We start from the raw sequence: 25,623 nt of genomic DNA, 5'->3' as shown, positions 1-25,623 counted from the left end.
CTTCACTGAATGACCGTAGGTTCTAATGGAGAACCAGTGTGGCGTAGTGGTTAGAGCGTTGGACTATGACCTGGAAGACCAGGGTTCGAATATGCACATAGGCATGAAGCTCACTGGGTGACCTTCTGCCAGTCACTGCCTCTCAGCCTCAGAGGAAGGCAATGGTAAACCACCTCTGAATACCGCTTACCATGACAACTCTGTTCATAGGATCGCCATAAGTTGGAATTGACTTGAAGGCAGTCCATTTCATTCAGGTTTTAATATTTTAAGAGAGGAAGAAAACCTCTCTCTGTCCACTTTTGCCACACCATGCATAATTTTATACACCTCTATGCCCCACCCACTCACCTTTTTTTAAATTAAACAACCCAAAATGTTGTTCGTTTTGGATGCCCTTTTCTAAATCTTTTCTAGCTCTACAGTATCCTTTTTAAGTTGCAGCAGCCAGAACTGAACACAGTATTCCAAATCCCATCACCTCATATAGCAGGGGTGGGGAACCTCAGGCCCAGGCCCAAATGCCGCCCTTCAGGCCCCCAGAACTCTCCCTACGCCACTCCCCTCTGCTTCTGTTTCTTACCCTGAGTTTTTTTGCCTGGCTGAAATGTGTCCTTGAACTCTTGCTTGTCTGTGTGAAGGTGTGTTGAAACTAGCCCTAAAAATGTCCCACCCCCTTTTGTCCCACTCCTGCCATATAGAATTTTTATAACAGCATTATGATATTGGCAGTTCTATTCCCTAATGATTGTATCACCTGCACCCACTACCACATCCCTTAGAGATGTATCTTCCAAGTAATGAGCTCCTTCAAAGGCATCATTCCCCTGTTCCTCAGAGTGACATCCTTTTTCACCAAGACCCTCATTCTCTATAACAGCAGGAGAGCTGTCACCCTGGAAATGGGACACCACTATCATGTCCCCGAGGCCTCGTCCACCAAACTCTGATTCTCTCAGTTTTTCCAGGTCAGACAACTTGCCTTTCTACCTGCAAACCTGTTATAATATTGTTAATTGAATTAATTTACTTTGGGGCTTGAGATTTATTAGGTCAAAAAATTGAGAAGTAGGCCCTATCCTCTCACCCTGCTATCAAACTCTCACCCCCTAACTCACTTGTTACCTTGGCGCTTTGTCATTGGGGCCAAGACGCTTCGTCAGCTGGGCCCAATCTCTTGCTTGTAGAGTGGGCTTCCTCGCTAGGGTGCCCTGAATTTATAGCCCTGCCTGGCTTCCCCCCCCCGATGAGGTGGTCCACGTTTGGGGGGGAAAACCTAAAGAGGTGAGGTTCAACTACTGAGCTGCACCAAATTCCAGTGAACATAAATTTGAAAGGAGGATTTAGGTCAGTTTCACCCTCTGAGAATGGGGATTTTTGTCAAGGGAATGGACAATGAATGGTGATTTCGTGGGGAGGTAAGAATGTGAGATTTTTGTCAGGGGATTAGACAGTGGGTGGGATTAAGATGAAGATATGGGCAGTTGAAGTCCCTCTAGAAATGATAGGGTCTGACTCACTGTACAAGTTGCTGATTTTCACACAAGAGAGGTACGGATGCATTGCTGTTGCTAAGGTCACACAGGCTGCAATCCAATACATGTCTACACAGAAGTAAACTCCATAGGATTAAATGGGACTTACTCCCAGGTGTGTGTTGGATTGCAGCCTTAGTCACTTAATCACTGTTGCTAAGCAATTAGAAGGAAGGAACATGTGGCATCTCCTGTATCTTCCCTGGTGATGAGATTCACTGTCTTCCACCAAAGCAGTTTGTGCTGAGAAGTACAAACAGAGAAACAAAGCAAATGATGCCTTGTGCCTTTAACAGCTGTGTCACTGGCACAAATTAAACAGGGTAAACCTAGTATGGAAATAAAATTATTGGGGAAACTTCACCTGGTGACATTCTGTCTGTCAGACATCTTATTGCTTGTGTGTGGTCCCTGATTTGCTGGCGAGGGAAGCGAGGAACAACAAAAAGGGGTTTTTCAGATATGTTCGAAGCAAGAGAAAGACCAAGGAAACGGTGGGACTGCTGCTCAATGAGGATGGCAAAATGTTGACAGATAACGAGGAAAAAGCAGAACTGCTCAACGCCTATTTTGCCTCCGTTTTCTCCCAAAAAGGGAACAGTGTGCAACCTTGCATCGGTAGCAATCTCAGTAAGGGGTCAGGATTGCAGTTCAAGATTGATAAGAAGATAGTCAGGGAATACCTAGTTAACCTAAATGAGTTCAAATCTCCAGGGCCTGATGAACTGCATCCCAGAGTATTGGAGGAACTTGCTGATGTACTCTCGGAACCTCTTGCCATCATCTTTGAGAAATCCTGGAGAACGGGAGAGGTGCCGGAGGATTGGAGACGGGCAAACGTCGTCCCGCTCTTTAAAAAGGGTAAAAAAGAAGATCCGGGGAATTACAGGCCGGTCAGTCTGACTTCAATACCGGGAAAGATATTAGAACAGATAATAAAAGAGTCCATTGGCAACTATCTAGATGACAATGCTGTGATTGGTAGGAGCCAGCATGGGTTTGTCAAGAAAAAATCCTGTCAAACTAATCTCATCTCTTTTTTTGATCGGGACACTAGCTTAGTAGTTGGTGGAAATGCTGTAGATGTCATCTATCTAGATTTCAGCAAGGCGTTTGACAAAGTCCCCCACGACCTTTTGATTAGCAAACTGGTCAAATGCAGACTAGATGGAAATACTGTCAGGTGGATTCACAACTGGTTGGAAAACCGTACTCAAAGAGTGGTCGTCGGTGGCTCTGCTTCGGACTGGAAGGAGGTCTCGAGTGGAGTGCCACAGGGTTCTGTCCTGGGGCCGATACTCTTCAACATTTTTATCAATGACTTAGATGATGGGGTGGAGGGAAGCCTTATGAAGTTTGCGGATGATACGAAACTGGGAGGGATAGCTAACACTATGGAAGACAGGAATAAAATCCAAAGGGACCTGGATAGACTAGAAAATTGGGCTGAAATTAATAAAATAAATTCAATAAAGACAAATGCAGGATTCTGCATTTAGGCCACAAAAACAAAATGCACGGGTACAGGATGGGAAATACCCGGCTTAGCAGTAGTGCGTGTGAGAAGGACCTTGGAATTGTAGTGGATCGCAAGTTGAACATGACCCAGCAGTGTGATGCTGCGGCAAAAAAGGCAAATGTGGTTTTGGGCTGCATAAACAGAGCTATAGTTTCCAGGTCGAGGGAAGTAATAGTCCCACTATATTCTGCATTAGTCAGGCCTCATCTGGAATACTGTGTTCAGTTCTGGGCGCCTCATTTTAAGAAAGATATAGACAAGTTAGAGCGGGTTCAGAAGAGGGCGACGAGGATGATAGCCGGTATGGAGAACAAGTCTTATGAGGAAAGGTTGAAGGAACTTGGCATGTTCAGTCTGGTGAAGAGAAGGCTGAGGGGCGACATGATTGCACTCTTTAAGTACCTGAAGGGCTGTCACATAGAGGAGGGTACAGATTTGTTCTCTGCTGCCCCAGAGGGTAGGACTAGGTCTAATGGTTTTAAGTTGCAGGAGCGTAGATTCAGATTGGACATTAGAAGGAACTTCTTGACAGTAAGGGCAGTTCGGCAATGGAACCGACTGCCTAGGGAGGTGGTGGGATCCCCTTCGCTGGATGTCTTCAAGCAGAGGCTGGACAGCTATCTGCGGGAGATGCTCTAGCTGTGGATTTCCTGCTGTGAGCAGGGGGTTGGACTCGATGGCCTACAAGGCCCCTTCCAACTCTATGATTCTATGATTTGGAGCCTATACTTCAGCACAGCAGCTTGTAACATCCTGAATGTGTTGTTGTTGTTGTTTGCAAAGGATGAACTTTTTATTAACCAAAAAGGTCATCTGGATGAACCAGTTCATTTTGTAAAAGGACCAAGTTGAACTGAAGCCAGTTCCTTTTTACAATTAACTTTCCAAGCACAGGAAGAAAGTTAGTGAAAATAAATCCTAAAATGATCCCAAACTGCAAATCTGTGTAACAGAACATGACACTTTCTCCCACAGAAATATAGAAGGGGGTGGGGGAGATTGGAAGATGGGGAGCTCTGTAATGGAGCCTTTTGGCCTCACTTTCCCCCCCTCTCTACCATTCATGTAGTGGTAAATTCAGAAATGTGGGGTCCCTTCATGATAGTCACAGCCACACACCCTCCCCCTTTTTTTCTTTTGCTGCTGGGTTGAGAATGAGATCCTTGTTAATGCCTTCTCCCACAACAACAGATATCCCTAGGACCAATCAGCATGAAAGGGAAGAACCTTCTCAGTGGCTGACTTACCTCCTTTCTCTCTGATTGGCTCCAGTCACCAGGAAAGGACAAGGAAGCAAGTTAGAAACCTCTTCTCAGTGTCTAGCATATCCCCCTTTCATGCTGATTGCCTTGTAGGACACTGGAGATATAGGGACCCTGGTGAGACTGCTCCCAAAAAAGTAAAGGGTCTAAGACCCCCTGAGACCCTGGATGACTACACCCCTGCTCTCTACTCATTTATGTGTGTGTGTGTGTGTGTGTGTGTATATATATATATATATATATATATATATATATATGCAGTGTCAAGCTAGAATATCACTTCATGCATGTGATGAAAATATAGTCCATGAAAATATATGCCATCTTTAAGATGCCACAAGACTTTTTTTACTCTGCATCAATTAGTTTCATTAATTGCCAAAGCCAGGTTTGGCAATCATTCTTTGTTGAGTGTGTACATGATAGCAAAACTGAGTCTGATGCTATGTCATATGCGAAATAGGCTGATATTCAGAAACTGGAGCAATGATTGGAAATTGAATAGACTGGGAAAGGTGACCCTTAATAAGAAAACAATATTGACAAAAAATGAGAATGATGGGAGCCTTTTCAAATAGGAAATCAAAGGAAATACCCACATAATATCAAGTTAGATATGCCAAAACCATGGTTTGCATTTGAAGATGTATAATAAGCAAGCCATGTTTCATTGCTATGTTCTGCTTTAACCTTTTTTTTTTTTTTGCACTCCATCTCTACGTGCAGTGATCTCTAGAGGTGAAGCAATGGTTTGGCAATTCAGGCATCCTACCAAATGGTTGTTAGTACAAATCATGGTTGGCAAACTGACTTTAAACCATAGTTGGCAAATTGACTTCAAGCCATATTTTCCAACTGCAGTCACAGCCACAGTGTGTAAACTTCAACATCACACCAAACCATAGTTAATATTTTTTAAGCATGGTGGGAGTGAAGTCACTTTTTCCAAGTTTTACTTTTTCAGCCTGCTGATGTGAGCCAGGCACCACAGATTTTAGAACAGGTGAAGGGATATTTTAGCATTCTTACCTGTGCTGGCTTGCAGGAGTTCTGGGGCACTAGAAACCCCCTTCTTTACATTGTGTAGAGTGATTATATACTTTGTACTAGGAAGAAGACCCAGAATCTTGTAGGTGATCTGATCTTTGGGCACTCGCACTTGCTTCACAGAGGCCTCATGCCCAACAGAAAAATAGCTGATGAGGTAATAGTCCACATCAGTCATCTTATCCCAGCCAATGCTCAGAGAATCTTCTGTGGTCTTGAGGATCTGTACATTCTGGGGAGCAAGCACTGGGGCAAAAAAAGAAGGATGTCATCCAAGGGATGGAGCCAGTGACTTCAAGAGGCTTTGAACAAGAAGCATAATTTTTTTCAGTTCTTCTGAGTGGATTACTTGGCAATGGCAGGTTTACAGACTGCCACTATATTACATTCATTAATAGGAACACGGTGCCAAGTTCTTTTATCGTTCAGCTTTGTAAGTCATAAGGTAGGTTCACAGTCTAGTAAAATTTAGCAACTCTTACATTTTCATCTCAGTGCAAAAATAAATGAAATGTGGGAGATCTGTGATTGGATCTCTCAAGGTTTTCTTTTTACATAAAATCATTAATAATTCTTAAAGATACTTTGATTGCTTAACTTTTTCATTCCAGATTAAGGTGATTATATAGATTTTTTCAAGATATATACACACACAAAGAAGAATATACAAACTAAGACAGCCAATAATATATATGTGATCATCCTTGTGCACTACTGCATCCCTGTGGTTTGGTGCATGATGGTATACTCTGGAGTGCTGACAGCATAACCTTAACTTTATATGCTTTTGTATTGCCGGCACAATTGGTTAAACATCTTGGCAACCAACTCCATAATTTTGTAAATGGCACAGTTATTTAAGGTCCCAATAAGGCAGAACTCAGCATCATTGCTTTGAAGCTTTTGCAATAAGAGTTAAGTGTTGTGACCACAACTTAAGTTGTACTGTTAAGACTGAAGATAATGCCAGTATTTGAAATCTGAGTTAAGGCAAAATTAGTCTCAACAGATCTCTTGGTGGCTGATACTGAAGCAATCATCAACAAATAGCACCGGCAAAATTCTGACACATGAAATGCAAACAATCAAATTTCTCACCCATCCCTACTCCTCACAGAGCTACGATTCCCAGCACCCTTAACAAACTACGGTTTCCAGGATTCTTCGCGGGGGGAACCATGTGCATTAAATGTATGGTATGGATATGACCAATTAAGCAATTGATGTAGAGTGAGTTGTTTGGTAGTTGGTGAACACTGCTACAGAGGCTGGACTAGATCAAGTGAGGAGGAACCAAATATCATTTCTACTCTAAAGCCTTTCCCAAAGAAAATACAGTTTAGGGCCAAACTGGGTGTGACAGCAATGGCCTTGTGTGCAGAAATTAGGTCTACCACTAAATCCTTTCAAAATGTCAGGGGGGGGTTTTAAAATGCAGCAAGGTCAGGTGGAAGCAACTGAACCTCCATCTGCCCATACTTCTTCCACCCCAAACTGATTTTTATAGCAACTCTGTAACAGGTAGGATCCACCCGTGAGTGAAAAAAAAATAACCAAAAGCAGTTTGGGATGAAAAGCCTGAGTTCAGCTCCTCCTTCCTACCAAACTGTGTTGCATTTTACTGGCCTTCTCCCCACCTCTGCTTTGTAGGGAACCACGTCCTGCTGCCATCATATCTAGTTGTGCCCTGATTAATCTGTCATAGTTAAATTGGTGACCCTGAGGTGACTAATGCCTCTTTCTTACCCAGCATGGCACCAGTTTCTCTTGTCTGCCCCCTAGGTGGCATAATATTGCAACCTGGTTTATAGTTTTTGCTGATACAATTAAGCTAGCTACTGATGGTTCCACAGGTTCATCAGTTAGTGCCAGTAACAACAACCCAGACACCTCCACTGGATGACACTATGCAGATGCAATGTCACCATCAACATTATACAGTACGGCCCCACTCAAACAGCAGGTTATGTTCCAGACCCCCGCCTAAAAGCGAAACCCCCGAAAAGCAGAACTCCATCGATAAAATGGTGCCCAATGCCCCCAAACTGCCATAAAAGCGGAACAAGCGCCGTATGAGTGGGGCATTACTCTAATTGAAAGCTGCCGTATTAGCGGAACGCTGAAAAGCTGGCTGCCGAAAAGCGGGGCCCTACTGTACAGAATAGACCTTCTAATGAGCTCGAAGTGGTTTCCATTTAGCTTAACCAGACATGGCCAAGTTATCATCGCTTTGTCTCTTAACAGTTCTTCAGAATACCAAGAAGCTACTTCAGTTCTGTGCAGTGGAAGATGGCAAAGAATCCCAGTCTCTTCTCAGCAGGGATGCATAATCCACAGATCTTGGAAGTAATTAGCTACAAAAAACGAATTACTTGTAATTTATTACTTTTTTGAGGAACGAGTGGGTAATTCCTTTACATTTTTATTGTAATAGGAGTGATTTTATTACTTTTGAGGAGTAATTGTAATGTTTCCAGCATTACGTTTGGGCATTACTTGTGGGGGGGGGGGAAAGGGGAAGTCTTCTGCTCCTCTGATTTGTGGATGAAAATCATGTGCCTCAAACTGGGCTTCTCTCGTGTGGGTGGGTAGGAGGCGACAAGGGAGGAGGTGGAGAGCGAGACAGGGGTGGAGTGGAAAAAACAATTGTTTTAAAAAATGGACGGTGGTCGAAAAGAATGGAGGGAGAAAGGATCCGGAGGTCAAGAACATGGATAAAGGAGGAGAAGGAGGGAGCAGCCGAATGGAGATAAAGAACTGTGGAGGTGAAAGATGACAGTGTGTGTGTGTGTGTGTGTGTGTGAGAGAGAGAGAGAGAGAGAATACTGTATTTGCACTTGGCATGCAAAGTGGCCTCCGCCGCCCTCCCTGCCTACTTTGCTGCATTTGCATTTTGCATCTGAGGGGAAAATGTTTGCTTGGGTGGGCGTCCTTTAGTTGGTGGCAGGGCAGGGTCCAGGAGGTGGTTAAGTGAGAGAGATTATGCTTGCTGGCTGAGGGGGGGGTTGCACTTGGTTTGACGTGCAAAGGTCTGAGTAGTGGCCTCTGCCTCCCTCCTTGCCTCCCTTTATCAGTGGAGAGAACTTATGGATAAAAAGAATTATTCTACTACCTCTCTCTGTGTGTTTATTTTTAATGTTGTTTTAGGCAACTTAGCATGCAGCAGCCAAGGCCAACACTTTGTAGGCACTCTAGATTTTTTTTAAGTAACATAAGTGTAATGGTAGTGATTACTTTGGAGTAACGGTAAAGTAATCAATTCCTTTCAGAACAATTGTAATGGTAATGGTAATTTATTCCTTTTGGGGGGCATGTAACAGGAATTGTAGTTTATTTATTTCTAAGAGTAATCTTCCAAATTCTGATAATCCAGCTAATTCCTCTGACGAATCAGTGTCTAATGGTGGGAAAGAAACAACTAATCTCTCAACCGCCTCAGCAAGAAGGGGATCTGCCTCTCTCCCTTGAGCAGAAGTGCTTGCCAGAGCTCAAGGAAGCCTTTACCGGAAAGCATCCCACTTTCCAGGTTCAGCTCTGCCCAGACGGATCCCAAACCACAGTTCTCCTCAGAGAAGAAGGAGGAGCAGCAGCAGCAAGACACCCCCCGAGCAGATCTCCATACTGCTAGTGACCCTAAAGTATTGTTGGATCCAGACATTCCTGCCTCAGGACTAGAAGTCCCCACAGAAGCTGCCTGGGTTTCTGACTGTCTCACAGATCCCTCCTCAACCCCCCCTCCCAGGAGAGAGGAGCAGAGGAGACAGTGAGGCTACTCAGGAGGAGGGGTAGTGCATAGAAACACCTGCCTAGATCAGGGCCTTGCTGAGAGAGCTGGGAAAGGGTGGAACCTCCAATTCCTATATAAGCAGTCTGAGCTGCTTAATTGCTGATGCAACAGTTCTCTTTCAAGTTCTTCCTCTTTTTCTACTTCTTTCTCTTTTTCCAAGCATTATTATCTTTTCTAATGAATGGAATAATAGAATACTAGAGTTGGGCCAGGAAGGCCTGGGCACAGATCTCACAACATAACATGCCACAATCTCTGAGCCTAGCCTACTTCTCTGATGGTTCTTGTGTAGTTAACTGCAACAACAACCCATAAGTAACCACCTACATGCCTCAGGTCCCAGATTCGATCCCTGTTATCTCTGGTTAGAATGATCTAAGGTAGCAGAGATGCCAGTATAAGACTTCATATCCTAATGTGGGTTGGGATATAAAAGAGATGAAGAATAAAATAAATATTGGTGACAGGTGAGGCAGGCCTGGCGCCAGCCGGCGACCAGGGTGGGCACTGGCTGAGGGCTCCTGTGGCTGAGAGGGGCCCTTGCTGCTGAGGCTGGGTGAGAGTAACTCCTGCATCATGATCTGCACTATCATTGGGTTGTGGAGTGTGTCCCCTGCAGCCTGATGCTGGCACGGATTGCGGAGCAGGAGCCACCCTCCCAGACTTCACCACCGCCAGCACAAGGTTGCCCATACTACTTCCCACATCACAGTGTCTGTGTGCTGCCACGCATGTTTGCCATCATGATGCCCCCACCACAATCTTTGGTGATAGCAGCCATGTGCACACAGGTGCTAATGTGCTGGTGTGGCCTATTTAAGCCCCTGGCAGCGGCAGTGCCACCCACTGCTCTCACTGCAGTCTGGTGCCAGCCCTGGGATCAGGCAGTCCTTTTCTGATACTACTAGAACCTGGAGTCATCCAATGAAGCTGAATGTGGGACGATTCACACAAAAGGAAGTATTTCTTCACATAAAAAAGGTAAAGGTGTCCCCGCACTTGTAGTGCGAGTCGTTTCCGACTCTTAGGGTGCTGTCTTGCGACGTTTACAAGGCAGACCATATATATGGGGTGGGCTTGCCAGTTCCTTCTCCGGCCTTTCTTTACCTCCCAGCATATGCCGGGTACTCATTTTACCAACCACGGATGGATGGAAGGCTGAGTGGATCTCGACCCCTTTTACCGGAGATTCGACTTCCTCCTTCCGTTGGAATCAAGCTCCGGCCGTGAGCAGAGTTTCGACTGTGTTACTGCCGCTTACCACTCTGCGCCATAGAGGGCAGAGTTAAACGATGGAATTTGCTACCACAAGATATAGTGATGACCAGCAACTTGGACAACTTTAAAAAGGGATTAGAGAACTTCATGGAGGATAAACGACTGGCCTGATGGATATGTGCTACCTCTGCTGTTGAAGGCAGTGTGCGTCTGAATACTAGTTGCTGGAAATCACATGTTGGGGAAATGGTGCACTCAGGTCCTGCTTGTGAACTTTTCATAGGCCTTTGTTTGCCTTTGTGAGGGCATGGTGTTGCACTAGATCAGCCTTTGATCTGATCCAGCAGGGTTCTTTTTACATTCTTATGGTTACTGGGTGGCAATATTGCAACCTGTGTAAATTTCTCCTTTTCAGAATGCAAATATTCAGAATGCAACATCATGACCTATTCAATAAAAAAATTAGCAAGCCGAGCACAACCTGCCCACACAGATCCCATTGACATTAATGAATCCTGTGCAGGAGTGGTAGATTATACTAGTTATTTTGTTAATCATTAGGTTCCTTCTTAATTTACTGCTGAATGTCAGTGAGAAATCTTGATTTCCCTGTTTCTGGTTTTTCTCTTTCTTTGTGCCAAAGCACTCCACCAAATATTTTCTATATTAATAAGGAGTTAATGAATAATAAGATATATAATTGGTAAGGAGCAAGCCTAGGACTTAATAGGATTTCTGTATGTATAAATCATATGCATAATCAAGGCTCTCCATAATATGTGCCTTAAAGTTAATTTTTAAGAACAAAAAACAAACCCTTCTTGTACCAAATCCAAATTTTGCACCATGAAAACTCATATTACATGCACAAAATAATTTTGCACATGAATGCCATCTTTGCTGTGATCATTTTCCATACCTTATCTTGAATCAGATCACTGCAAAATTTGGGTTTTGCTTTATTTTGTAAGAAGTAACAAGTGGAACCTGCAACAAAATGTTGCAGTGTGGAGTGTTCTAGCCACCCTATTCCATTCCCCATCCTTCCTATTTTTCCATTTCCCCACCAACAGCATTCAATGTCATCTGAGCATGCCTAGTCATCATTTGGGAGTTCCTTCCCTTGAATATTTTTTGAAAAGTTTTATGTATTTCTGCAAATCCTCAGATTCCTCCAAGCCTGCTGATACCTCCTTCCTATGCAGGGACAGTGCTGTTTTGACAATATAAAAATCTGCACTCGGAGAACTGATGAATATGCATTGCCAATCATCTTCCTGTCGCAGCATCACAAGAAACACAATGAGATTATGCAGATAAAGGGATAGGACTATGCTGGTAGGGGCTTTCTCAGCTATTAAAGACTCCCATTAAATTATATGATAAGAAGTAATTCTATATCTTCCTGCTTAGGTGTGTCTGTCCAACAAAAGGAAGGGTCTCTTACCTTTGGAGCAGTCAAGTCCCGTGAAGCCATCCTTACAATAACACTCGCCACTATCACAGTACCCATTTCCACTGCAGTCATTGGGGCACCTCTTCTCACTGCAGTCGTCACCAATGAATTCCTTGAAGCACTGACATACACCGTTGACGCAGACCCCATTTCCACTGCAGTTCTCAGGACACAGGAGCTGGCTGCAGTCCTCACCAGCGTAACGTGCATTGCAAATGCATTGACCATTAATGCAGTGCCCATTTCCACTGCAGTTTCCCAGACAGGCAGAGCTGGAACAGTCCTGGCCTTCCCAGCCTTCATCACATTTGCAGGCACAAATCTCTTGGATGAAAGTTCCGTGCCCGCTACAGGATGAAACCTCTGTCCAAAATGAGAGATAGAAACATATGAGAGACAAAGAGGCAAAATTAAAAAGATTATGAACATGAAAATCATCCTAGTAAGAACACAACAGTGGAATTACCAGTTGTTAGATTTGGGGAGAAGACTTTCCCCCTTTACTGGCCTCCCCAGGTTTTAGACTGTAAAGTGCTTAGGGCAGGAACCTATCTGGAACGGAAGACTTATTTGTTTTGCACACTTGGAGGGAGGGTAGAAGTGCATGACAGACTTTACATAATTAAAGCCCACTGTTCTAGTTCAGGCTTACAGGGACCCATTAAGCTGAATCCATCCCACCACCCATGTATGTGAGGCAATCCAATGTTCAATAAGTTTCCTGATTTTGCTGTTTGCTTAGGGCAGCAAACCCGGGACGAGGAGGTAGATGTCAAGCATTTAAGAGGCCACAAACATAAATAGTGGACTGCATTTGGCTTGGTAGGTTGCAAGTTGTGCAGGCAAACCATGGTCACCTTGTGGTTCTCACCTTGGCCTCTGCCACAGCACCTCTGTGGACTGCAGATCCCCCTCAGATGCACCACTTCCATCTCCATCTTCTCTAGTCTTTCCAACAAAGCCTTGAGCTGGCCTCGGACTTCACAGTCAGCTTTGGGAGTCTGCAGCCAAATGTTGTGCTTGAATATAATATTTTGTTCCTCACCCTCATCCATTTCGCCAGTTGCCAGCATGTGGCTTTCTTCTTGAGGGGGATGTGGGTCAGACTCCACCTTGACCTGAGAGGACTTGGGCACATCAATCTTGTATGAGTGACTGAAGGAGATCTTCTGGCTTTTGGCAGAGCAGTTTTCAGGTTGAACTGGAAGCTGTGCTGGGGCCCCATGGACTGAGTGGTGCAGCAGAACCCCCAGAAGGACATTCCAAAATACCATCTTGTTTCTGTGCTTATTATTAAATGAGCAAAGCTAATTTGGAAAGAGAAAAAGTGAAAGGAAGAACAAAACTGTCATAAAAGCAAGATTCTATATACTTGAATATTGCAAAAAGATATCAACCAGGCAGCTCTCTTCTGGGAACTCACCATCTACCAGATGATCTGCACATGCAGTAGAGTCACATGACAAAGCTTTTCTTGGACTATATATCCCTGGAGACATGAAGTCTCCTTGCACATAGAGAACTGGCATATCAGGGTGAAGGCTATCCTAGAATCCGTCTCTGACAAAGTTAGATTAATATGTGCATGGAGGATTTTTTGGATGGGAGTATTTGATCATGAGGTTTCCTACTTGCCATCTGATGTGATGCATTCTGCTGCCGCTTGTGTATATTCAGTTCAAATGAACAAGGTTCCACAAGCACATTTAGGGCCAACCACCAGAAATAGCGATTAGGTGTTTATAGCTATCTGCAAATTTAGAGCTTTATGCTACCATCCCTTATTTAAGCAAGGCTTTTGAACTTATTTCTTGTTATCAGAGGGCTGCATGAAATAAATTAATTTAAAATTTGAAGGCTCCCATGAGCCAAAGTATCTAAGGCTGTCTGTGCTACAGTGTATGCATGCTTAGTCATACCTAAGTCTTAACAGTGTTCAATGTACCTTTGCTTAGAATTGTAGTCTCACTGCTCTGGATCTGCCTCCTTCAAATCAAGAAGAAGGGAGGGGAAAAGATGTCAGCTCCTCTGAGGTTGGCTAATTCTGCCAAATCTCTGCATCAAAACACATACCCAAAAATGCTCTGACAGCTTAAAATGCCATTTTATTGAATGTTGGTTTCTGTTCATATTACAGACTGACAAAAATATGTCTCTTGAGCACATTGCTCAAGATCATAAATTGTTTTCATCTAATGTTCTGACTGTGTCAAAGCCATAGTTAAACTGTGTGATAATTTCATATATTTATCCTGATATCTGTTCTAATTCACTTCTGAAATTGTGTCTGAAATGTACTTAAACTTTTCTTTGTTCTTTTTGTGATGATGTTAATTTATTTCCTATAAAATTTAAATAAAAGCAATTTTTAAAAACTATAGTGTTAGCTGAGGGAGGTGGAATTAAATTAGCTTGTAAGCTCCAAATATGTGCTCTTAGTATAAACAGAAACAAATGCTGTGTGACACTACAGTTTCGATCCTTTTCATCAAAATTGTCCAAATCCAACACTATCTTTGTAGAAAAATGAAGACCATTAGAATTCTATCTACAACACTATTAACAGTACAGCAAAGTTTTGCTGGATTGCGCCCCTCATATGTATCATTCTAATTTTGATATGTTGTGCACAGGACATCAAGCACATTCTTTGCATTTGCACTATTTACACTTAGTTAAATTAACCAATTTATTTCATTAAATTACTAATTAAAATTTGTGGCATTCTTTAAATTAACTAATTCATTTCATTTAATTACTAATTAAAATTTGTGAAAAGCTTTACTCTTACATGCTCTAAAAGTAAACGTTTTTGAGGTACAAAAGTGAAATGGGTCATCAATGTACCTAAAAGAGAAACGATCAGAAATTTGGGAAGATAGGTCTAACTGAAAGATGTGTTTACGTGTAGTCTTTTAGTGCTGGGTAACATATATATATATATATATATATATATATATATACACAGATTTTTAATTTTTGAAGCATACAAATCCAAAACAACAAATTCACACACACCCCAGAACTGCACAACAAATGGCATTATGAAATATTGACTCTATTCTAATGCCCTCTTCTTTTCAGGTTATAAGTCCTTTGATCTTTAAAGCCTTATACATTGCAGAACTCCTATACCTAAAGGACTACATTTCTCCATATGAACCTGCCCAGGCCCTGAGATTGTCAACTGTGGCCTTTCGCTGCATGTCACCTCTAGGGGAGGTCCAAAGGATGGTGACAAGAGACTGGCCCTTTTTTGTAATAGCTCCCAGTGTATGAAATAATCTCCCCAGGGAAGCCTGCCTAGCACCAACTTTGCCATAATTTCAGCACCAGACACAGATTTTTTTGTTTTCTTGGGCATCTGGGCAGTACCAATGGTTGCATGTTTTTAATCTGATTATGTTTTTAATATATTTACGTACTTTTATTACTGTGTGTTATTTTTGTATGAAATAATCTCCCCAGGGAAGCCTGCCTAGCACCAACTTTGCCATAATTTCAGCACCAGACACAGATTTTTTTGTTTTCTTGGGCATCTGGGCAGTACCAATGGTTGCATGTTTTTAATCTGATTATGTTTTTAATATATTTACGTACTTTTATTACTGTGTGTTATTTTTGTTGTAAATTGCTTTTTTATTATGAGAAGCGATTCATACATTTAATAAACCTAACCTAATGTAACGGGAGTTCCAGTGTTGAATACTAGGATGAAAGCGCTCTCTCTCCCTCCCTCCTCATCTCACAACATACCATTCTGCTGAAGCAGCCTTGTCCTTCTCATCCTGTGGTTAGTCTGGCCACCTGTCATGCAAGGGACATCTCTAATAATCTGCTATTTCATTTTCCAAGCTCTCCTGCTCTTACCAAAATGCCACAGAAATTAGCTATCTCTGTGGGTGCTCAAGTCCCAGGTTTTCTCAGACAAATCAGCAAATGAAGACTTCGTCAAAGCTTTGGACTAAGGTAGTATTTAAGTTCCCCCAGACTGTCACCATAAACCTCAGTAAGGATTGTCCAAAATTTTGTTTTGCAGTCTTTGTGTTAAAAGACTGCCAGACCAAAAAAAGGCACTTAGAGAAAGAGGGGGGACCTCCTTCAGCTCTGCTGCATGCCATTCTCAGCCATAAACATGACTTCATAATTAAAGTCTGTCCAGGACCACAAATTGATTCCAGGTTGGCCAGTCTCTCAAAGTAAAGTCCCAGAAGGATCCAGCTCTTTTAAGCAGCATGATAAGAGGCTTTGGCTTTCTTCTGGGGACAGAGCATCCTATCGTTTCCTGTTTTTAGGAGACTTAGGAGGGACGAAGGCCCATTACATAATGATCTCAATGAATCATGGGTTATTTTGTATAAAACAGCATAACTTGGAGATCTGAGATGACAGTAAAAGCAAAGGAAAATATTGTACTGAATTATAGGAAAAATTCATAACAAGAAGATCTATTAGTTTATGGAAGGTTCTCCTAGACATCACAATGTTAGCAGCTCTACACTGGCATACTAGCCAACAGAAATAGTTTTGCTATTGATTAAAAAAACAAATGTTATGAAATGACCAATCTGATAATGGGAACATTAAAAAAAATAGCACTGAGATGGATAGAAAAGGACAGATGTCTGATCTTAATTGTATCCCAGAGAACAGCACTAGTCCTCTGGCAGTGTACACAGAGAGCCCAATCTAGGAGAATTATTCCACACATGAACACCATGTGTTAGAAGTGGAGGTTTGGGGGACGGGTTGTCTGAGTGGCTCAGCACACTTCTGCACAGTGTATCCATTTCTAAATAAATAGTTCAAAGCCTTTTACTTTAGCAGAAATAGAACTAAAGGAAGGACATCGACTAAAAGAGAACTTGGGCACATCCAATGAAATTAATTGGCGGTAGATTCATGATACACAAATGAAAGAACTTCTTTGCACAAGGCAAAACTAAGGGTAGAGACACACTTGCCAATTTGCTGGCTTCAATCAGCACGTCTCCACCTCCACTTTCAGAACATAACGCTAGTCAAACAATGCTAGTTAAACTCCATCCCCTTTTACTCCAAAACATCACAATTTGCAGCTGGAGCACATTTTACCTTGAAGTCAGCTTCACACAGACTTCAGAATGGATTGGCCATCAATCCTGTTGTCACTCCAGGTGTGTCCAATGTGAACACTTTGCTGTAGTGCTCAGGCAGACACAGTTATTGGCCCAATGCTTTACTGCAGGCAGTTCTAATCAGCAGTGGGGAAGGGAGATGTGTCCAGCTGTGGGCCAATACATTTGAAACCACAGCCAGACAAAACGGTCTCACTGCTTTTAAAATAACTAATATGCACGTAGCTTAAGTTATTAAATTACACAAGATGTGGTGATGGCCTTTAGCTGAGATGACATTAAAAGGAGATGAGACATATTAACGGAGGATAGTTCTTTCAATAGCTATTAGCTATGACAGCTATATGGGACATCCATGATCAAAGGTTCAATGTACATCACTGAAAATAAGTTGTGGGAGGGAGGAAGCAACTGCCTTCAGGCCCTGCTTGTGGGCTCCTTAGAGGCATTTATCTGGCCACTGCTGAAGAAGGACTACAGAACCAAACTATGTGCTTAGGTAATTCTGCAAATCATAATCATTCCCTTTGTTTCTGATGTTCAGGCATGAATACTTGAAGTTAATATGGGGCTACCCACACACAAGAGGGAAGTAGCAGCAGGACTGGAGTAACCCCAAGGCTTGGGGGGGGAGGGATCTAGGAGTGGGAAGAAGAACAATCAGTTGAATGAAGCCACAGCATGCTGATTGACACCTGCCTGAGGAATAGGGGAAATAGAACACCAGGAGGGACTGAGTGGGGTGTCCTGCAGAAGAGCATAGCGGCTGGCTGAAGTACTGAAGAGGAATACTCCATGCTGTGTTTTGTTACAGTTGCCGCTTGTAACTTTTCTCAGCAAGGAAAAATGCCACCCTGGGCTCCTACTGGGAGGAAGGGCAGGATATAAATTTAATAAATAATAAATGGTTTTTTTATTATTATTACAGCTGTCCCCTGTGACACAAGGCAGCCCATTTTCTTAAATTGAGGAGTTTAAAAAGCAGTCTGTATCAATGACTTTGTTTATTGTTCAAAGCAAAACGGTTTAATACCTCTGTGGCAATCATAATGCCAAAATACAATTTTATCATACAGAGATAAATACAATAAATACATAATACCAAAATACAATTTTATCAGGGAAGAATGCAAAAAGAAAATACCTCTAATTAAAAAGAGAGAAAGAAGTCAATGGATGACTGAAGAAACTCTTAAAATGGTTCAAGAGAGAAGGAAAGCAAAAGCAAAAGGAGACAGAAACACAGTTAGAACCCTAAATACACCAATACAGCAACTAGTATGTAGGGACAAAGAGAACTATTACAAAAGTTATTGTCTAGAAACAGACGAGTACAACAAAAAGGGTAGAACAAGAGCCCTATCTCAAAATATTAGAGAAATTAAAGGGATATTTAAACCAAGAGTAGGGATGTTGAATAATTGACAGGGGAGCACACTGACTGACCGAGATAAAATAAAAGGAAAAGGGAAGCAATACACCGAAGAACTCTGTAAAAGAGATGCAAGGATGACAGATTCATTCATGGAGGAATCATATGAGGAAGAACCAGAAATTTTGGAATATGAGGTGAAAGCTGCTCTTAAAATACTTGAAAGAAACAAATCTCCAAGAACAGATGGCATACCAATAGAGTTGCTACAAGCTACTGAGACTGAATCTGTCCAAATTTTGACAAAAACTTGTCAACAAATATGGAAAACTAAACAATGGCCTACAGACTGGAAGCATTCCATATACATCCCAATTCCAAAGAAAGGGGATCCCAGGGAATGCAGTAATTTTTGAACCATTGCCTTAATATCCCATGCAAGTAAAGTAATGCTCAAGATTCTACAACAAAGGCTCTTACCATATATGGAGCAAGAAATGCCAGATGTGCAAGCCAGATTTAGAAAGGGAAGAGGTACCAGACATCATATCGCAAACATACATTGGATAATGGAACAGACCAAGGAATTTCAGAAGGAAACCACCCTGTCCTTTATAGAGTACAGCAAAGCCTTTGACTATGTACAGATCATGAAAAATTATGGAATATTTTAAAATAAATGGGAGTGCCAGAGCATCTGATTGTCCTGATGTATAACCTGTACTCTGGACAAGAACAGAATATTGAAAAACCGCCTGGTTCCTGATTGGAAAGGGTGTGAGACAGGGGTGTATTTTATCACCCTACTTGTTTAATCTATACACAGAACATATCATATGGAAAAACGGGATTGGACCACGATGAAGGAGGTGTGAAGATTGGAGGGAGAAATATCAATAATTTAAGAAATGCAGATGATAACATATTGCTAGCGGAAACCAGTAATGATTTGAAACGAATGCTGATGAAAGTTCAAGAGGAAAACACAAAAGCAGGACTACAGCTGAACGTTAAAAAGACTAAAGTAATGACAACAGAAGATTTATGTAACTTTACAGTTGACAACGAGGACATTGAACTTGTCAAGGATTACCAATACCTTGACACGATCATTAACCAAAACGGAGACAATAGTGAAGAAATCAGAAGAGGGCTAGGACTGGGGAGGGCAGCTATGTGAGAACTAGAAAAGGTCCTCAAATGCAAATATGTAATACTGTACACTAAAGTCAGGAGAATTCAGGCCATGGTATTCCCAATCTCTGTGTACGGATGTGAAAGTTGGACAGTGAAAAAAGCAGATAAGACAAAAATCAATTCATTTGAAATATGGTGTTGGGGGAGCGCTTTGTGCATAGACTGCGAAAAAGACAAATATTTGAGTGTTAGAACAAATCAAACTGGAACTATCACTAAAAGCTAAAATGATGAAATGGAGGCTATCATACTTTGGACACATAATGAGAAGACCTGATTCACTAGAAAAGACAATAATGCTAGGAAAAACAGAAGGGAGTAGAAAAAGAGGAAGGCTAAACAAGAGATGGATTGATTCCATAAAGGAAGCCACAGACCTGAACGTACAAGATCTGAACAGGGTGGTTCATGACAGATGCTACTAGAGGTCACTGATTGCCCTAAGTCGTAATCCACTTGAAGGCATATAACAATGGCTCCCACCTCGCCAAAAACAAACAAAGAAACAAACACCTCATTGACTGGCTGTACACAAGCCCCTGACTTTAGGAAAACACAAGTCCTTGGTTTTCCTAAAGTAGGGTTGCCATATTGCCCAGTTAGCCGGTTTTTACCGGGATTCTTTGCATGCCACCTGGTGCCCATTTAGCCCCTTAGGTGGCCTGGATTCTCGGCTTTAATTTTAAAAAAATTAAGTTTCTAGGTGGTCCGGTTCTCAAGATATAGATAAAAACGTTAATTTTTTTTAAAAAACAAATCTGTCCTTTATAGCACTTCGTAGCTCAGTCTAACCCCGGCCGTTCAGGATTGCAGCCAATCAGTGTGAAGCCAGTTTGGTTGACCTGGGCAGTGTCTAGAAAACCTCATTGCAATGCCAGAAAATGGTGGTTTCCCCCCCCCCACGTTTATCTGAAAATCTCATAAATTGGGTAAGTATATACATTTCAGGTTTTTTCCCTCTTGTGTGCAGGAGTCAGATCCTGGGCAGTGTTTTGAAAACCTTCCCAATACTTGCTTTTGTGGGGGTAAAAGCATGCTAATCCCATATGTCCAGAGTAAATCCCATTTAATTCAACAGGACTTACTTTTGAGTAGACATGGTTATGAATGTGCTGTAAATTAATGGGACTTTTGAGTAAATGTAAAAAAAAATTGTGTTTGTGTTCTAACTATTTCTGTCCCCCCTCCAGTCCTATTTTAAAGCAAGTAGGCAGGTATTACAGTTTTTATTCTGTAGGAAACTAATACTGATTTTTTTTAAAACTAATACTGATTTTTCTGCAATGACCAACTGGTTTGACAATAAACTATTATATGGGCTGTATGTATTTATACATCTGCAGTGTGTGTGTGTGTGTATGCAGTCTTTCCAACAACCCTGTGAGGTAGGGTTGGGAAACCAAGGCAACTCACAATAAGAAATAAATCCCTTTAAAATCCAATAACCATAAAGCAAGAATAAACAGTTGGAAAACAGCCTAAAGAGGTATGATTCTGAATTTTGGGTTGGGTGAATGAAGTTTATTTATTTATTATTTGATTTAGTAGTAAATTTATTAACGATCCATTGATCCATACACAATATCATACATTAACCATATTAATTTACAAATCCAAAAATATTTGTTTAAAAGGTCACTCCAGTGTTAAAAAATTGTTACAAGCTCTGGACAAATGTACTTCTTACTGAAATTGCTGCTACTGCAAATTTTGCTACTTCTACAGTAATTTCTTCCTTATAATCTGATAATAGGTAATTTACCTGTAGGTGTTCTGGGTTTGATTTTCGATAATCTAAAAGAGGTACTATTAAAAGCGATTGCAGATGTTCATATATAGGGCAGTGTACCATGGATATTAGTTTCGACTTCCCCTTTTCCACAGGGACATAGGCGTTCTCCATACGGAATCTTATTGTAACGTCCCTCTAATACCTTTGATGGGAGAACATTCATTCTTAGCCAAATAAATGCTTTTCTATACTTTGATATGTTTAAATTACTTAGATAGGGCATGGGGATAAAATATTTAGCATTATGTCTGTATTTCCTTGCCTGTTCTAAATGGATTTGGTAATCAACATCTCTAATCCGTTGTTTAATATTTATCCTAGCAGTCTCACTACCCATTTGTGTTAAAATTTGCTTTGAGAAGCCGAGATATTGGATTTTGTTAACAATAGAAGAGTTCCAAGTAGAGTTGAAATTATCTATTAGTATATGAGGAGCTAGTCCTTGAGGTTCCAGGATTAATTTTATCCAATAATTGATCTTCAATGACCAAATTATTGATTCTATGGATTGGACCCCCATTTCTAGTCTTATTACACTGTTAGGAACGCAAGAAGGTATTGCCAGAATAGATCGTGTAAAGGAAGTCTGCACTACCTCTAACTCTGGGAATTTATCTCTTGTTGCTTGCATGCCGTAAATAAGCTGAGGGATTATTTTAGCTTGAAATACTTTAATGGCTGGAATAATCAACTGGCCTCCATTAGTATAATAAAACTTTAACAATGCTTTAGATGTTTTCTTTGCATTTATTATAACTGATTTTATGTGATAGCTATGGCTACCTGACGATTGGAAAGTGAATCCCAAATATTTAAATGAATTCACTTGGTCAATTGATCTCCCATTTAGTATCCATTGGTATTTTGTTCTTTTCTTACTAAACAGCATTACCTTAGTTTTTTGGTAGTTTATATCCAGACGTTCTGACTGACAATACTGGGCTATACCTCTTAATAGTTTCTTTAGCCCTATCGGAGTCTTTGATAATAAGGTCAAATCATCTGCATATAAAAGGGCGTTTCTTGGGGCATTAGCAAGCATTGGGGAATGGATTGCGTACGCGTCTAATTTTTTAATAACATCATTAATATACAAATTAAAAAGGAGGGGTGACAGAATACATCCTTGTCTTACGCCTTTTAATGTTGTGATCGAATTAGTTAAATGACCCTGCATGTTACATCTAACTTTCAGTTTGGTATTTTTATATAGTCCTTGCATCAACATTAATAGACGTTTGTCTACTCCTAGATGGTATAATTTTGCCCACAATCTTGATCTTGGTATCGAATCGAATGCTGCTTTGAAGCCAATGTATGCCACACAGAAAAGACCCCCTTTTCTATGCGCGTATTTATCAATGATATGCTGTAACACTAATATGTGATCCAAAACAGATCTTTTTGGTCTAAATCCTGCTTGTTCTTGACTCAGTATATCCATTTGTTCTACCCAAGTAATCAATTTATTAAATAGGTGGGCAGCATATAGCTTACTAATAACATTTAACAGGCTAATTGGTCTATAATTTTCTGGGTCTTCCAGCGAGCCTTTCTTAAAAATGGGCACTACTGTCGCCATTCCCCACTCATCTGGTATTGTCATCGTGGAATCAATATAAGAAAATAGTGATGCTAATACAGGGGCCCACCATTCAGCATTATTTTTGTACACTTCGGAAGGGACATTATCTGGGCCAGGTGCTTTATTAGGTTTTAGATTCTTAATCAGTTCAAATATTTCTTCCTGTGATACTGGTGTCCATTTTGGTAGTACATTCAATAGTGAGTATTCACATATCCCCTCTTCTTCTGGGCTATGATATAATTTTGTAAAATGCTTCTCCCATACTTTTGCTGGAATGTTACAATTAAAGTGGGAGTGTGATTTCGGCCAATAAGATGTAATCAATTTCCAAAAAAGATTTGTATTTTTTAATTTAGCAGCATTTTGCAAACGAAGCCACCTTTCAGATCTTTCTGTAAGTTTTTTCCGCTTAATTAGTTGTTTATATTTTCTCTTAACTATCGCGTATCTTTGTAAATCATCCGAACGGCCTGACAAGGTATATGCATTGTAAGTTACTCGAAGTTGCTTTTTAAATTGGATACAGTCTTGGTCAAACCAAGATTTTGTTCTGTTAGATTTACAGTTCGAATTGCTTCTTGAATGAGATAGACTATGGAAAAAAGTGAACTTTGTATGTTTTAGGGGTCAAGTTTGATATATATTATGTACCTATAGCTGATCTGTAACAAATCGGAAGTCAAGTTTTTTCTTTTTATTTTTGCTGTATTGTTTTTGTTGTTCGATTTTGTTGTGTCTGTTTTATAAAAATTTGAATAATAAAAATTATTACAAAAAAAAAAGAATTGCTTCTTGAATGTTTGGTCAAATTCTTCGTTAACGTCATCATTATTTTGTTAAGTTGATTCAAGGGATCGAATGACTCTGAGCTAATTGTTAAATCTTGTCTGATCTTTATTATCTCCGCCGAATTAAGTATGTTGGTGATCTGATCTGCAATTCTAGGGATCCATCTCACTCTATTCGAGTATATATCTATATTTTTGTCTGGAAAGGAACTTTTAATTAAATGAATAGATTTCTGTCCGGAATTTACTTCTAAGACAACTGGGAAATGGTCACTTTCCAATCGTCTGACAACCATGAATTTTAGTACAGAACCAAATAATTCACATGAAATGAAACTTAAATCTATAAGTGACGTTCCTGTATATGAGACATAAGTAAATTCGCCCTCAGTATCACCAGGAGAGCGACCATTCAACAGAATCAAATTGATCTTAGTTGTTAGTTTCATTAAAAGTAGGCCCGCATAATTAATCCCAGTATCTTTTCTAGTTCTCATTGGTATATTCAATATTTCATCCGGAATTAAATGTTGTTGGAGATATTTAGAATATAGTGCTGCATCAGAAGGACCTAGCCTTGCATTAAAATCCCCCATTAACAAAATCGGTAGTGTTGGGTAGCATTCTGTCAGCTCTTCTAAGTATTTTTGTAAAAGGTTAAAATGATTAATAATACTCTCCTTGGAGCGACCAGGAGGCAAGTAAACATTAATCAGAATTATTGAAAAATTAAAAAAATCAATTATTATAGCAACTGCCAAATCTTTAAGAATTTTTAATTGTTTTACTTTGACTTCTAACGATGTTGAAATTAATATAGCTATACCACCTTTAGAGCGCCCTCCCTTGATACTCGGGGTAGCTTGTATCTCAAATGATGTAAATCCAGCCAAATATAATTTTTCTTTTAACCAGGTTTCTTGCAGCAAAATAATATCATGGGCTAGCAAAAACTGTTTTAAATCTGCGTTGTTCGCCTTGTTTTGCCATCCGGCAATATTCCATGATATTATTTTGAGCTTATTCAAGGAGGTGCATTTCCTCTGTCATCGAGATAAGCATTGGACCTTGCTATTCTTATCATTTTGGCCCCCATTAGGTATATTATTTATAGATATTGTTCCAATAGGATTTGTCATTAACTGTGCAGGTGGTTCTAATATCGGATTATTAACTGAAAAATCAACAGATATACTCTGGTTTGATCTTATTACTGTTGAGTGTTCATCTCTAGTATTAACTGATGTCCCTATCTCTTCTCCTTCAACAGAAGTTAATAACAGTTTCAATCTATTGACAGTTTTTAAACGCTCCGATGCACTTTGTCTGTTACAGATAGTTATAAGCATCCGTTCCTCTGGTAAAATTGGTGAAAGTATGTAGTTATCTATTGCTATAGTCTTTTCAAAAACTTCTTGCAGACCAGTAAAAGTCGTTTCCAATGAATCATTTCGCATTGTTACTTTGGGAGCGGTTGGCTCTTCCTTATTTGCTGATGGTCTATCTATTTGTTTGATAGACTGAGGAATATAAAGGTTCATCGGAGGTGCAATGTTTTCGAATAGTCTCGATACTTGGATATTTTGATAGTTGAAAATTGATCTTTTATTATATATCCGCTGTACATCGTCACGATCTTTAAAGGTTACTATCGCTCTTGCCTTTTTATAGTTGAAATGTAAATATTGGATCGATAATATTCGATCTATGTTTATTAAACCCTGTTCACTAGCTTCTATTATTTTCCAACAGTGGCGTCTCCATTGATAAGTGGACAGCATACCTCTCGGTTTGGGATAGTTTATGAACACCAGTTTATAGTTGTTTAAAGTTAGTTTCCATCTGTGATCTACTAAGATTGAATTTTCATCTTGTAGACCATCAGGGTCGGGCTGGACATCCTTTTCGATGAGCTCCGGTCCTCTCTTCACATTGTTCCAGTCAT

General features: G+C 40.6%; 1 protein-coding gene across 1 annotated transcript in view; it reads right to left on the bottom strand.

Annotated features, from left to right (window-relative positions):
* The window catches only part of TNN (tenascin N), a 73,815-nt gene extending 60,717 nt beyond the window's left edge, over positions 1-13,098 (bottom strand). Inside the window, 3 exon segments of the mRNA XM_061630665.1 lie at positions 5,346-5,609; positions 11,816-12,185; positions 12,682-13,098. Of these exon segments, the coding sequence (XP_061486649.1) occupies positions 5,346-5,609; positions 11,816-12,185; positions 12,682-13,098 (1,051 nt within the window).
* Between the last annotated feature and the right edge of the window lie 12,525 nt (positions 13,099-25,623).

The sequence above is a fragment of the Rhineura floridana genome, chromosome 6 (assembly GCF_030035675.1).
Source record: "Rhineura floridana isolate rRhiFlo1 chromosome 6, rRhiFlo1.hap2, whole genome shotgun sequence".
Taxonomy (NCBI): domain Eukaryota; kingdom Metazoa; phylum Chordata; class Lepidosauria; order Squamata; family Rhineuridae; genus Rhineura; species Rhineura floridana.
Note: the sequence above shows the minus strand (reverse complement) of the source record. Positions and strands in the feature narration are given on the sequence as shown.